The 17014-nt window shown below is 26.8% G+C and overlaps 2 protein-coding genes across 2 annotated transcripts; one reads left to right on the top strand and one right to left on the bottom strand.

The window, feature by feature from the left end:
* The first annotated feature begins 2976 nt into the window (after positions 1 to 2976).
* LOC112594045 (PRADC1-like protein) lies at positions 2977 to 4513 on the top strand. The gene is made up of 5 exons (XM_025338647.1): positions 2977 to 3282; positions 3391 to 3527; positions 3625 to 3743; positions 3814 to 3981; positions 4134 to 4513. Exons 1-5 carry the CDS (start codon positions 3207 to 3209, stop codon positions 4252 to 4254), a joined length of 621 nt encoding a protein of 206 aa, XP_025194432.1. The 5' UTR covers positions 2977 to 3206; the 3' UTR covers positions 4255 to 4513.
* A 2446-nt stretch (positions 4514 to 6959) lies between these two features.
* LOC112594065 (uncharacterized transporter slc-17.2-like) lies at positions 6960 to 16515 on the bottom strand. The gene is made up of 9 exons (XM_025338682.1): positions 16475 to 16515; positions 15852 to 16051; positions 13889 to 14122; positions 12360 to 12549; positions 11940 to 12064; positions 11044 to 11193; positions 10840 to 10972; positions 9341 to 9585; positions 6960 to 7172 (listed from the first exon to the last, which is right to left on the bottom strand). Exons 1-9 carry the CDS (start codon positions 16491 to 16493, stop codon positions 6960 to 6962), a joined length of 1509 nt encoding a protein of 502 aa, XP_025194467.1. The 5' UTR covers positions 16494 to 16515.
* Positions 16516 to 17014: the final 499 nt, after the last annotated feature.

Below are 17014 nucleotides of genomic sequence, written 5' to 3'. Positions count from 1 at the left end.
TTTTATTTTTTTTCATTTAGTTTTCCATAAACTTTGGCCATTCAATGTTCCATAGATTAATGCAGTACTCATTAATAATTTTGTATATATATTAACTAATGATGAAAAAAAAAATGTTTTACTAACAGTGATAACTTCTACATTTCAAATGTCTTCGTCAGTCTCCTCATTGTATTATCTATATTACTCTATAAACGTTGTAACCATTTTGTTAGGTTAGGTAGCTGTTTTCAGTTTCAATTAATTACGAAAAAAACCATAAATAATTTACGTGTTTATATTCTCTATATCAATTATTATAAGCATAATTATTATTGTTTTTTTTTTTTTTTTTTTTTTTTTTTGTCCAGAGCAAATGTCAGACACTTATTCAAGCAATTATATGTGGCTCTATGCATATGAAGAATATATAAATCGTTTAAAATGATAACCAAAACTTGGAAACTAAGATTATTCATTAATTAATATTTTAATTAATTTTTAATATATATATAATAACTTAATCTTGATTTTTTTTTTCTCACAAAGATTTAGTAGATTATTTTACAAGCTACTGAATTAAATCATTGTGAATAAAGGCAATACACGGTTGTTTTCGACATAAATTTAATTTTCGTGTCTGAAATTTGAACTTTCAGATGTTTAATACAGTTACATGCTTCATAAATAATTGTGACTTTTAAAAGATGCAAATGTCTTTTTTTAACTGTACTGTATCTAAGGATAATAATATTTTTAAAACGGATACAATTTTATTTTTCTGGCCAATTACGCCTTACCAATGTTGGGTAACGCAATTTACAGTTAGTTTAACTTAACGAATAATTTAACGACACTTATGTAATCAAGTAAGTTTTTAAATGTTTTTGTTTTAAAGTAAATAATAACCTTGGGCCCACAATATTTTAAGACCAACGAAAAGTCCTCAATAACCGCCTCCATCTACTTCGACCCACACTCAAATCCAAATTATTAATTCTCACAAAATTCATACTGTATAAATCTCTACTGAGAACCTAACTGAGTGAGATCCTAGTAGAACACCTCCTGAAAGAATATTGAAAGGATCAGAGTAAAAATTTTTTAATTTGACAATTTGCTTTCTGTTAAGTATGTGGTCAACCAAGACAAAAAAGGGTAACGAATACCGATAGAATATAGCTTATTTATAAGAATATGGTGACTTATTTTGTCAAAGGCCTTTGCAAAATCTGTAAAAATTGCATCTGCTTGAAAACCGGATGCAAATGCATCTAATACATATTTTTGAAAAAATAAAAAATTTCTCATTGTTGATTAGAAAATATTTTATAGTTTAAATATTGATAAATCTCGTCAAAATCGTAAAAGTTTACAAATTATTTTGTAATTAAAACTTCTAACATTTTATAATACAAGGATTTTCATTAATAACTCTTACTGAAACTTTAAATTCTTAAAAATATATCACATTTTTGGTTTTTATATACATTAAAAAAGCAAATTTGAACGAAATTTGATATTTCAACGGAGATTAACGATTTTAATTATAGTATTTTAATTCAAAAATATATATTATTCGTAGAAACTTTAAGCTTTTAGGTAAACATTTAGATATTGTATTTAAACAGCTGATTGCACACTAGCCAAACCGCGCTTAGACACTTATGTAATAATTATTTATAACATGAAGATAATCGAATGTAATACAAAATAACTAGAATATAAAAAATTGAGTAAGAAACGAATTTAACACAACAAATCGTTTAGTTTAATTCTAATTTATAATAACAATCATCAAAAGAATATTGAAATTAAAATAAATATATTCAAACGTCTTTTATATAAGGACAACAAAAAACAAAAATCTTTTAAAATTAAAACCAAATACATTTTCGAGTACTGATAATGCGGATAAATTTATAAAACTATATACTCGTAATATAGTAGCTTCATTAATAAGCGGATGGTGGACATTGGACAAGGATAAAACCCACTTCATTGCTGTATTCTCAGAAAAGGTGTCACTATTTTTAATTTTTTATAATATTCAAGAAAATATCACAGAAAGTAAATGGGTAAATTTTTAACAAAGTTTACGCCAAAAATTAAATAAAAATACCTATACAGAGAGATAAATGAACAAATTAAAAAAAAAAATCAAATAAATAGGTTTATTGGTTTGACTTCATAACTAATATTTGTTATACATTTTTACCTCGATAAACATAAAATAAATGGAGTATTCAATAAAAACATAACATACAGTATTACCTATGTTAAAACAAAAAACACAATTTTTACCATATCTGCATAATATGTGCTCATGTATTGATGTATCTGTATTTTAAAATAATCTTAGAACCAATTTAGATACACCGATATGTAAATGACATATTGACTGGAATAGACTTTGTCCAGAAGTTAACAATAAAAATATCCACATGTAGTAATTTATTAATGAATTTTTATAATTTTTCGAAAAATTAAAAGTTGATTTTACCTAATGATTCGTACAAAATGTATGTTATACCCATGAATTAATGGTTTATATATCTAACATAGTACCTACCTAATTAAAAACCGATACATGTATTAAAAGTACAAATTACAAATTTCGGTCAACTAGCTATTGAAAATACAATGTTGACTGTGCTCAAATATTTAATTGAATGTGAATATCTAAATATTCTAAATAAAACATTTCTATATAATATTCGATTTGCTAACAGAAACCACTCATTAACGATACTAGAACCAGTAGAACCGGATGTTATATTCATTAGTCAAATGAAATAACTCATTTCATTGATGATTTTATCGAATCTGGAGCGCAGACGGCAAAATGTTTCCGATATCGTTTTGCCAATTTTTTCTGTGACTGTCCACAGAGATAACATGTACCTGTATAATAAATTAATATAAAATATAGATAACGTTATCAAATGGTAAACCTCGATAAAGTGATAAACGTGATAACTAACGCAGCATATCTTATTATCTTAACGTGTTTACATGTATCGTGTGTAGATTTCATTTGTGGAGTGTTCGAACGGTTAATTTTTTTTTTTTGTGAATACCGAATAATGATACCTAATTAACGTCTCTCCGAAAATGAAACGCTAACATATGTTCAAAATGCTCACTGTAAAGGACGCGATCGATTTAGAGTTGTGCGCCGACGAACCGTTCGCTAATGTGTTAGTTGTTGTGCCGTAGCAACGAAAATGATTTTAATACGAAGAGCGGTCTTCATCGTAAACACTTTGCTGCTGTGCGTCTTGTCGATTTTCAACATTTATTGTAAGCTCTTCGGCGTCTAGCTGTCTAAATAAAATAAATATCGACAGTAACAATCGTTTAATGGCATAGTGATGTACCTTTTTATACCTTTTTTTTCTTTTTTTTCAGTCACGAATGGAGACATGACCATTGTCGATGTCAAAGAATTTGAATATGGAGGTGATATATTTTTTGAGATATCGCATCCACCGGAACTACAGTACACATATCGCATAAGGCCGGCCAAAAGCTTTGGTATCCCTTTTGTAAGTTATTACTGATTACATTTTACTATTAAGCCAGATTTTGGGTTGAAATGAATAAAATTAGCATGATATTGTATGCATTTTTTTGTTTATTAAGGACAAAGAAAAGTTTCCAACTAAAAAAACAAAATTGGTTCTTGTCGATCCTCAGCATGGTTGCGAAACGCCTAAAAATGCAAAGCAACTTCAAGGAAATGTTGCATTTGTGAAAAGAGGGTAATTATATTTATTTTGTTGTAGATTAATGACACTGAATGAATGATTTTAAAAAAAATTGTTTAAACAGTGTTTGTAGTTTCTTAAAGAAAACCGTGATATCAGAAATATCTGGAGCAAAAGCTATCGTTATTACAGATAACAACATTTATGACGATACGGCGTACATACACATGATTGATGATGAAAGTGATTTGACTGCCAACATTCCAGCTGGTTTCCTTGTTGGAAAGTCTGGGTAAGTTATTTCCTTGAAAAAAAAAATAATATACCTATAAGTTGCATTTTAAAGTTATAAACTGTATTATCATTATTACAATTTATTGAAGTATTTATTTCAACTTAATAATAATAATAATTTTATAATACATGAATTACACTGTTTTCTAGGCATTTAATACACTCTAAAATGACTGAACTCATGATGACAGAACTACCTATTGTTTTTCCAATAAACATGACCTATGTACCGATACATGAAATCAATCAACCACCATGGATATCAATTTGAATTGTATGCATTCAATTCAAATCTAGACTGAAAATCCCTCCATGTATTATATTATGATATTTATGTTTAATTGACTAAACAAATATCTCATGTGTCAGAAAATAATTGCAGAAAACTGTGGACCTAATTTAAAAAAAATTTTAACTATCATTAACTATAAATATGCTGTTTATGTAAATGTATAACATTATTCGGTTATTTTATTACAGGGTTATATTAAACAGGGAGTTATTTACAATATAAATATGTAATTTTTAAATATTTTATTTTAGTAAACTGTTCATTTTTTGGTTTTTTTTAATCAATGATAGTAAATCAAGTGGTCAACAAAGATTTTAATGATGCTAAAATAAATTATGTTTACAATATGATAAATATAATTAATTATAATACATCACATCATAAAATTACTAATTAGATTTTAATATTAAATAGTATGTTTTATCGTGTTTTAATAAATATATTTAATTAATATTTACTTAGTTTCAATCACAGTAGATATTAACAACATACAATTATTATCCTATTATCTACCCTGATTTTAATTAATTTTATCAACCAATTGGCAACTCAGTGTAATAATTTAAAAAGACCTAATATAATACCAGAGTTCGATTATATGTCTTTAAATTAATTGCAAATCATTATATCGCCTTTCTTTTCCTGACAGCGACTTCTCTATTGATGCTGTAGTGAATGTTCTGAATATGTAGTAAGGTGACCAATATATATTAAATAATTACAAGACTTCCTTAACTCAAGTACATTTATTAACTTTATTAGAACTTTTCAATATATATTTAATTTTAACTATAAATAATTTTAACACTTACGTTTTCTTGTATATCCAATCTGCGTAGTCTTTTACATCTGCTTGTGATCGTCTATACAAAAAGACGGTAAGAACACTGTTCTTTGACCAGTGGTCACCAGCCTTTTTATAATTAATGTCCTGTATGTACATGTGCTTTCTATTGCTCCAATAGTTTTATCTTATTTAGTTACTAACGACTTATAACTATCGGTTATCATAACTATTTTAAATTATTTTATTATACTGTATTTCAATATTTAATTTTAATTATAAATGATTGCTTAGACGCACACAATTACATCAGAAAGAACATTTTTTCAACTTTTTTCTTATGTTTGTAACAAACAGGCATTTTATAAAGTGTTATGTTACAATATTTCTCAGAAATGAATTAGTCACAACACAATTATTGTCTGGCACCTAACCAATGATTATGTTAATTAATGTTTAATGTGTATTGTGTGCATTACATTTATTTTATTTTTAATGCTAATATTAAAATTTTTAATGGCATAAAAATGAATTATTACATCGATTGATATTCACTATATACATTGTACAAGTCATCACCATAAATAAGAATACCGTAATATGTATATCTTAATTCGTGACTATCAGTTAATATGAATTTTTGCAACTATTTATTGCCAAAATTTGCATAATTTATATTTCGGTACAAAAATATTTATCAAATTAGGTAACCGATTACGCAGCGACAGCAATAGAGATAACTATGCTCCGCCTTGAAAATATTTATAAATTAGATAATATATGATAAAAAAAAAAAAAAAAAAGAAACGTAGAAAGTGACGATTATTTCTCAAAATAGTGGACGTTTCCATATAAATCCATGTAAAAGAACCTCTACTCTTTAACCACAAATAACGATAAATTTAGTGAATCAATTAAATTCTAGTCTATGTCAAAATATGAATACTACTACTGAAAGATATTTCTTCCTAATATGAGTACGTATCGATTAAATAGAACAGACATTTTGAAGCAAAATATTCAAAATTGTTATTAAAAAATTTTTGGCAATGTTATGGTCTGTTTCCAATTTCCATAATACATTAATGCACGAGTAATCTATATTATGGATTCACAAACCGACCACCAACCACATTCGTTAACTAAAATTGTAAATTATAATCTTAAAGTAATCAATTCGAAACCTAAATATTTTATAATTTTAGAAATGAGCCATTCTTAGGTAGGTACCTACTAATTAAGTCTATTTTCTGTAACTTTTTGTCGGTGTTAGTAGGTAAATACTGTAGTAATGATATGCTGATATAATAATATCATTGAATAGCTTAAATAAGTATAATAAATAAATAGGGAACGGGTCAAGTTATCGCACCCAGATAACGATTAATTCCAATATAATTCTTACATCATCGATAAGAGGGACGACTCGCGTTGTAAAAGTCACATAGAAATTGACCTGTATGTACCTATGGGTGACGCGATGGACAAAAGACTTGCGAATCTCTTATATACCGCCAAGTATTGGGGAAAGTCAATTAAGGGTCTCTACCGCCAAGGATAAGGCTAGTTTCGTAGGAACGCAGAGGCTTTTGATGAAGCCACCAGCCACTCTGGCTGACTTGACCATGTCATCTTTTTAGTTATCACGCGCACCAACCATTCGAGCAACACCTCTCAACACCGGATTCTGCGAGTGACAATTGAACTTGACTTTTCAAAGAGTTAAGTCAGTGTTGTTGTTTTTATTTGGATTCACATGTTCAGAGTTATTTTTTTTATTTTTGCCACAAATTGAGCATTTTCAAATGCTTAGTATACCTACAGACTTTACAGTGTAGTTATTTAATTATAATGTATGTTATTTAAACTACGATATAGCAACTAAAAATTACGCTATATTTTAAAACATGTGTGAAGGGCGTATTGCTGACATATTTCTGGACGCGTTAAATATTATTGTTGATCGGAATGTTCCTCTTTCAGGAACAACTTCTAATTTTCTAACCGACCATAGTTGCAGTTTTGCTGAACCAAATATTAAATAAAAGAACATTATGAAGATAAACATGGCAACAATTACCCATAAAACAGTGTTCCATTCTTCCTTAGTGTTCTGTAAAATATAAAAGTAGTATATGGTAATAGGTAATATACTATATACCTAATAATGAATAATTTAATTGCTCATCCTATATCAAGTTTAAAATAAAAGCATTTAATATGCATCATACTACTACCGTCTACCATGTACATAAATTATACCTTTATACATCAGATAATTCTTTTATCACGAATTACTAACTGTTTTAAAAATAAAACATTTTTAAAAATAATCATGTTTTATCACTATATATTTTTTACCTTTTTGAATAACAATACGTACATTTTTAATTTAATATTCTGAAGTTAAATAGTATTCAATGTATTTCAATGTATAAAATTTGAAATTTTTGAAAAATCAAGTATATTTTGAGTTATAATATTAAAAATTTAGTAGGTAGAGTGGGACGATAATATACCGTAAAATGTTTGTCTACTATTCCGCTCACATAAACTTTAAATAGGTAATTATAACCCATTATAATTGATTAATTGTTCGTGTCATACAAAATAAATCAACTTAAATATAACATAATATGCTTAAATTATTTTTTTTTTTTTCAATGACAATAACTTAAAGTTTTAAACATATAAAATACAAAATATTGAAATGTCATTAAGAAATATTTTTTTATCACTCCTAAAAAATTGTCCTTTTTTAATTTTCCTTCTCACAAAAACTATCCAAGTATAGACCATAGGTAACTATATTTTTGATTATATGAAAAAAAATTCTATCATTTTTCATACTTAGGATAGACAAAAGGAATTATCTAAAGGTTTAAACAGTTCTCAGAATTAAAATACTTAATTCGGATAATTATTAATGAAAGATTATCAAATGTACTTCAACCTGCAGAAAATATATTGAAGTTGAAAATCAAAACATTTTTTGTACTTTATAAATCGTATATAAAGTATAAATCCTTCTAAAAAACACTTACTTAAAATCAATACATTTATTACTCCACTCATAATACAAAATAATTATTAGGCATTTGTTAGTATCCGGTAATCTCGAAAACCACAAAAGCTATTAAATCATATTTTCATAATGCTAGATAGTAGATTCAGATGGAGCTCCAATGATTTTTCTGTTGGGATCTACATCTAATTATGTAATACATTTTAACTCATATGGGCGAACTTTATTAACTCATTACTTGCCAACTACTTAACTTATTATGATAAAAAATTTCAGAAATTAGGTTTTAGTTTAGAGAATAGCTGAGAGAGTATTGAACTTGTTCACAAAGCAAGGTATCCCAACGTCGATTTATTAGTGAATTGAGATATCTACATCATAAAATCCAAGATTTTATCTTTTAGGTACACCGACATAGCGCCATATTCTATATTTGTAGATATAGAAGGCCCACACCAACAAAAATGTTTTTTCAATTTTGGATTTAATGCCTGCAAAATAGTTAGCAAATATTGTTCATTATTTTTATTAACATACAATCATAAAATAATAAGATTATATTGTAATTATTATTTATGTTTATATTATTTCATCAGCTACTTAACATGTTTTCTTCAGAGGTACTTTGCTTACGTATAATAGCTTCAATTTTAAATCTTAATTAAGTGACTAATAGGTATCTAACCTGTAGTATTCAATTATTATTATCATGACATAAGAAGTCTATAGTTGACTCAGATTAAAAAACAAAATTAGATAAATAGGTAAACATTGATAATTAATATTTATAATTAGCACTTTAAATTTGTAATATTTTACATCCTTTTAATTGCGAATTCAAATTTAAACTATTGTAAGAAAATTAACTGTGAAGGTTAATCAATTATGATTATACAATAATAGTATTTATTTTATAATTAATGATTGTAAGTTAGGTAGTTAAAACAAAAATATTGAACTATGTTTGCTTATTATTTAAAAAACTAAAATTATTTTTCTGTTAATACAATTGTGTGTATTAATTTTTTTTAATTATAATAATAATAATAAAAAAATTAACAGTTAAAAGAAAAACACTTGGTTCTTTTTATATGTTTATGAAATTCCATAGTAATTTTTTTTTTTAATATGCGTACAACATAAGGCATAGGTACCTTGTATATACACAATATACGATTCAACATTATTTTATTAGTGACCCAATGTACGAATTTTTATTTTAACAATATATATTATAAAGGTATTTGTTTTCTAACTTGTTTAATAATTATGCTGTTGACGTAAGTCGATGGACAGGCAATCACGAATGCAATAAACGTTGACACACCAGACAGCAAACCTGCATAATTTGGAGCTAAATCGAGAAGTGTCGGAAAGAAGCCTCCGCTATAAGCAAAATCACCTAAAGCCAAGTTTACTGATATTGCGGCGACTAAATGCCATTTGGTGACGTTTTCTTCATAAATTATGCTCAATAGTGGTGTAATAACCATTAGACACCCTGTTGTTGAATGAATAATACACAATAATATAAATATATAATTTAAAAATATTATATTATAATTTGTATAATTTACTAATTGACACTTACAGGTATTACAGTACTGTATTATAAATAAAATATATCTAAATCGATCCCAACAATCTGTCTTCCACTTAAATATATATACAAATAATAAACATACCAATTTATTGTACTAATTATCAGTCATTCAATATAAATTCTAAACAATTTTTCTAATTTTATGAATTTGAACTGAAACATTTTAAAATTGTAAATATGAAGAATTTAAAAATATAAAAACTGGTTTTTAAACAAGCCTTACAACAAATTTAAATCTAACTTCAGAAATTTTTAATGGATAACTTTAAATTTAAATTTAAAAGTTAATACAACTATTGGTAAAAGATTTATACTACATTAGAACAAAATCAATAATATTCGTTTTTCGGGCGACAGAACGTTTTTAAGGCACGTACTGGAACGTGCCATTATATATTTTACACTATAGTACACACTAACATGACAAAAATAGATAGATATCATCACAGATAATGTTCATCTCCATTTTCATTCATACCTAGCTTATGTTGAAGTGCTATGCTTTTGATTGGTTGGTTTTTAATTTTTCTCTATGATAAGAAATGAAGAACTAGGATAAAAAATGAAAAACGAAAAAAAACTATGATGATAGCATTATACCAATTTATTTTATCATAACACTTATGATTATACATAGTTCAATTTATAATTATATAGGTACTATGACCGAAGCTACTAAGAAAACTTTTAAGTACACTAAACTCCTATACAACGGTAAGTGGAATCGACTATCGAATTCGTTTGAAACATCTTAAGTATTAAGTCAATTTTGTTTGATATTACCTAGCTTTATATAAACTGAGCTAGTCTTTGGAAGACTAATAGTATTTCTACAACTATAAATGCATATAAATACAATAAAATCTAATACAAAACGACTCAAGGATAGATAACAAGTTTCCATTTTCATATGTTAGCTTTTCTATGGGATAACAATAAAACATAAAAAATGTTATAGGCTCCATAGATTACCCTCTATAGTCTATAAAAATTAAATCTGTATATTTCAAATCTTATTCTCGTAGTAATGATAATGATAATGATAATAATAATAATAAATAGTAAACAGGTAAAATAGATGTGTATCTAATATTTAAAATAAGTTCAAGTAAAATAGTAATATTGTTTAGATATTGCGAGTAGATACGTTACCAAAACAACAGTATAGTTTGCGGCACACAGTATTTGACAATCCAGAATAATTTTTAATTATTGGATATGTAGTAGCGTTAAAATTTCGCGTTAAAAACATCAAGATAAATGGTATACAATACAAATATCCACTCTGCAAATTAAAATTAAGCCAACTGTAGAATGAGGATTAGAATTTCGCTAGTTTTCAATATTATAGTTTACCTCGTTACTTTGAATACTCAACATGGTTTGCATAAACATCGGAATATTGTTCATCATGGTGAAAATATTCCACAAAAATGCCGTGTAACACGCCATGTACGCGATAAATGGCAATGATGTGAATATGGACAACCACGGTATTACTGATGGCTAAAATATCGTGGGGAAAAGTTTAAAATAGAATTTACAAAATACAAAAACGGTTATGAAGAGATGGACACATACACTCATTTTTAAAAGGGGCTTTAATTGGACAATTCTGAAGAAAATTAAATTAAATTTTTATAGATACAGGCATACATGTATAATGTATAAAGCAACCAAAATAATTTATTTTGGATTTGGCTACATTTTTGTTAACAAAATACTATATTTTCACTGTCAATAAATAAATCAGAAATTTATTTAATATGATGCAAAAGTTAAATTTTGATATATTATGCGTTTAATACGGATATAACACATACGACGTCTGTGTATTGCAGATTATTAGTTAAATTAATTTAAAATCTTATATTTTAATTTATAATTTATAAATGTAATACTTAATAAATGTTTAAGTGGTGTTTGGAAGATATTAGAAAACTTTTCTTTATAATTTCTTTGCAAAACACAATTTTTTACGAAGTAGAGAGCCTCTTATAACTTTTCAAATTCAAACACTGAGTAGTGAGTATATTTGAATAATGAATACATTTATCAACTAAAAAGTAACTATTATAAGTAGTAATGCATTGTAACAGCGATTTATTCTAATCAAGAAAATATATGTATGACAATATTGACAAATTTATTTTATATTCATGATAAAAATGTAGCCACCCATTCCATCATATCTATGTACTGAATTACACACTTGGACCATCTCCTAATACCTAATACAGAATATAATTTACCTCTTCAGATATGCCAACGTTTTGTAATAAGTAATCTTTTTCTTCTGGAGATATTCTTGGGTGATTGCCGGGTACGTCGTACAAATATAGGTGCCAATATAATATGAACAAACAGGATATGAACGCTGAAATTCAATAAAGTTGTTAACAATATACATAACAGACCTGAGACATGCATACGTATAATTAATGGGCAACATATTTTTAAATAAGTAATTTCATCCAAATTTGAACTTTAAATATCTATAAAAATAAATTGTGCTACTAAATGAACACACTCCTGAAATTAAATGTTAATAATATTAGTGATATCACATATTTCCATGAAATTTGGACTCCATTGGTCACCATTTCTCAATCAGCAATCTATGTACTTGACACATTCGACATACTTACATATAACATACCTATTATATTTACCTGGTACGTAAAATATTAGTGGCCATCCACCAAATCCATAAATGTTGGAACTGCATAACACACCACTCATTGGGTATATCATAATGGTCCCGAACGAGTAACCGCTGAAGCCGAAACTGAGCAGAATTGACGCCTCGTCGTCGGCCATCCAAGCACTGAACAACTGGAAAAACGGACCAGTCATCAAACCCTATAAAACCGTGACGTGTGTAATAAACTAAATTGTAAATAATATTGATATAAGATATTATACAATTCATATATACGAGTTGAACATGCTAATGTATCATATACATATTTTATATTTTGAGTTTCAACATATACTTACATAGTATGAAATATATTATTATTGTACAATAGTATTATTTCTAATTTTATATCCATGCAATAATTTATTGCTCTCTACACTATTGTATTGAAAAATCATAAATACATTAAGTATAACCTATATCTAAGATATACAATTTGTATAAGTCACATTAATAACACTTAAACTAAATAGATAGAGCAAGAATAAACATGGCGTACTAAATTACAGAAGTAAAGCCTATAAAGTAAAGAATATAGCCATACAGGTACTTTGAAATATTAATTTTTAAAATTAAATTTTTTTCATATTATCCTACCGGTGAAAATCATGAATTTAAATATAATTTATGCACTTTTAATAGTACCTATTTAATAAGTAAAACAAACGTGCAAAATATAATAAAATATCATTTGTTTAGTGCAATAACGAAAATGACTTACAGGCATTTGCATATAATATATAGGTAATAATAGTATCAGCATAATATATATATATATAATGTATACATTAATTGGTATACGGCTAAAAGCAATAATTATCGATGGAATAATAACACACTTGAACATTTTATAAATTCTAATTGATCGACTAAAAATTTAAGTACCTATTATATATTTATATATTATATAGGTAATTACACTGGGCAACGGTTTTTTTAAGTTTCTCTGTAAAATCATAAAATACACATTTACAAGACATTTACATAGTAATACGTTAAATATTAAATTATTTTTGTATGTACATTTATGACCAATAGGCAATATTTTATTATGATGATTAATTATTATGTATTAAACTTTAATGATACTTTTGACTAATTATGTTTTTAAATAAATAAAAGGCCTCAATATTATGCTCATATTGGTAACCTGTAGTATCAAATCGAAATCAAAAACTACCCACTATAATTTTTTTGTGATTTTATTGTTTTTTTTTATTTATCATACAATCCACAGTTTTACAAAGTAGGACGATGTTTAATTTTTACTGATCACCACTTTGGTCAGCTTTGAATATTAATAATAATTCTAATATTTTTCCTCAAAGTCGTGTCCAACCTTAACCTGTTAGAAAGCCATTATTGGACTTGGCTTTCGCCTCTTTATTACCGCAATCATATTGTTTTATTTACAAATAAAATACACGTTTTCAATAGTACAATGATCCATCATTAAGGATAATACTATTATTATAGACATAAACCAATGACAGTTTTTACCGCAAACATCCCTTGAATAAAACGGCACGCAAATAACAATTCCGTATGAATCTGTGCAGCTAACGGGCACAATAAATGAACGATGATGTTACCGTATCCTGCGACCATGAACGGGAGTTTGGCACCGTAACTGTTTGAAATAATGCCGCCCACCATTGTCGTCAATACACAGCCGTATAGGAACGAGCCCAAAATACGCCCGCGGGTCGCCGAGTCCCATTCGAACTCGCAATTCTGTATACATTATCAGGTGCACATTATATAATCATAATAATAATAATAATTAAAGTTCGGATTTTGTAGCAATATAAAGATAATTATTATATACTATAAATAAATTTTAAATCGTTATGATTTCAATGAAGTAAATTTTTTTTTTTGCTTTTTTTTCCATAAAACCTGCTTTTTATAGCTTTTTCCCCTATTTGCTTCTTTTTTTCTAAATTTTTATTAATTTGTCTTGAAAATTTAACTTATTAATAAGTTTTAGACTAAACATACTTTATTATTATTTCCAGAAATTATGAAACCGGTGAAGAACCAGTAATAAATGGATGACTGATAAAATAACTAATAATTATCGTTATTGTGCCGAAATTGTATAGTTATAAAATTATCTAAATTATATCTGCGTATTTATATAGCACATTTTAATACCTTAGTTGACCGGTAAATATTAATCAGTGAAGTATAGTGTTCTAAATAATTTCCCTATAATCGTTATTAGCACCCAATAGGATGAGTTTTAATGAAAGTAACTTGACTAAATATCGTAAATTCTTTTTTTAATATTCCATTTGATGCATAACTTAAATTTGTTTTTTTAGAATTAAATTGAATGAATGCTTTTTTAGCATTTTTTAACTACTTAAAATGCTTTTTTAAGAATTTATTTTACTACAAAATCTGAACTCTAATAATAATAATATGAAATAGTTTTAACTTAGTATTAACTATTTTGGCCATAGTTATGAATGTTATGTGTATAAGGTAAAGGTTAACATTTTTAGTAAAAACTAAAAAATGCATAAATCACGTACCTACGCATTGACACTAAACAATATACAACCACCACCAATGGGTATTGCACTATTATGGGTGTAAAAACATTTATGACACTCTTTTACGGCGTGAACAAACACATGAACATGACATATCTAAGAATAATAAAAATATGACCTATATATACCTTGTTAAAAAAAATTATTAAAAAAAAAAAAAATGTTTATGGCTAAAAATGCAAAATAATGTTCAATTTAACTGCTTCATCATCATAGTAAGCGAATTTATAATTTGGTCAGTGAAATGTGCACGACTATGTCTATATACGAGAAAAAAATAAACATATTACCTACTATATTAACTATAATATTGTAATAATTATTATAATTTATAACGAACCTACCTGGTTACCTATAGTAGTAATTTAAAGTTATAAGGACAATAAGAGATATACCTCACTATATATAATATTATTACAATAGATAGGTAGGTAGTATACAAGACGCCCATAATACAATAATATTTAGGTAGGTATTGAATAAGCTACGAATGGTAGAGAGAACTGATGACGAAACATTTTTTATATTATCTAGTTGTTATTGTAAAAATGGTAAAATTCATTTTCTTATAAGCGTTGATTATTTACGGGTGGTGGTGTTGGCGAAATGATTTCATTTTTTGAGAAAAGTCACCGCAATTTATTTCAAATGTTCAATCCATTACAGACTTAATCAAATTGATCAAACGAAAAAAACTCGCGGACAAATAGATCTGGATTTTCAATTTTAAATGTCCTTACAAGTTTAATAAGTTAATGGCGACATTGGTTTAGTTTTAACAACAATAGTCATCAAATGATAAGTGTGAAAGTGTATTCTTTAAAAATTTAAAATTAAAATTCAACAAAAACGCACACAATATATTTATGATAAATACCTACGACGCGTATACCTATAGGTACCTGTTTTCGATCTACCCACGGCAGTGTGGGCACAATAGCTTCGTTCAGTTCACACGTTAAGTTCCCAACAGGCTTAGACATGCACAACAGCGCCATTCCGAGATTATCTCTAAGCATGGACATCTGAACCGCGGCCAAAAAAACACAAAATGCTATGGACAAACGGGAAGAACCCCATAACTTTGGTTTTGAAGTCTGAACTAAAAATAAAAATAAAAAACTGAAATCAATTATATTATCAAGCTACAGCTTGTATACATATCTATAGCTAGTAGGTAAATCAAAGAAGAGTAACCACCACTAAAAATGTCTGTTATCCAAGCAAATAATTCGCGTATGCCTGTTTCAATTATATTTATGTATGTCTTGTTCTACTGTTCTGTAAATATTTTTAAATTACCAAGAGATGGGTGTAATTATAACGTAGGTATATTTTTTAATTGAATCCGAAATTTCACAGAGACCATTGACCATAGTCCATTTGTTACTCCCCTCCCTATATACACCACTGGTCTGAGTTATATATTGAAATCGAATAAGTAGCTAATATTGTTAAAATTATTTATAAGTAATAGTAGATGTCTGGACTGATTATCCGCACTGACGTAGGTAAATATACTTACGATCTACATGACTGGACATTTTTCATAACAATCTATTTTTTCTATTAAACAATTTCTGTTTAAGTAAACCGTAACCACGGCAATATTTTACTTCTGTTGATGTCTGGTTTAAATACTATATTCCTAATATTAATGTATAAAAATAATATATATTGGTAACGATTAAATGACTCTGTATTAAATATATAATACAATTTGTGATAGTTATTTTTCGAATTTCAGCCGTCGATTCTGTCTTATTTATTTATTATTTTTTAGCTAGATATATTATCAATTATTTTTATTGTTCTGATCTTTTTAACAGATTGAATAAATAAAACTATATAAAAAAAATATACACATATTTTTTTCGAATAGGTATCCGATAAATTTTGTTACAACTTACAAGTTAAACGTACCTGGACGTTTATGGACTATATTGCTATAATATAAAAAAATATATAGATACATACCTGATAAGTTTGCATAAAAATGTACTAACTATTCAAAATTAATTATTAATAGGTAAGTTATTGATTTTCAAATAGCCGGATACTTATG

Source organism: Melanaphis sacchari, unplaced genomic scaffold (assembly GCF_002803265.2).
Source record: "Melanaphis sacchari strain LSU unplaced genomic scaffold, SCAv2.0 Contig21_pilon_pilon, whole genome shotgun sequence".
Lineage (NCBI taxonomy): Eukaryota > Metazoa > Arthropoda > Insecta > Hemiptera > Aphididae > Melanaphis > Melanaphis sacchari.
Note: the sequence above shows the minus strand (reverse complement) of the source record. Positions and strands in the feature narration are given on the sequence as shown.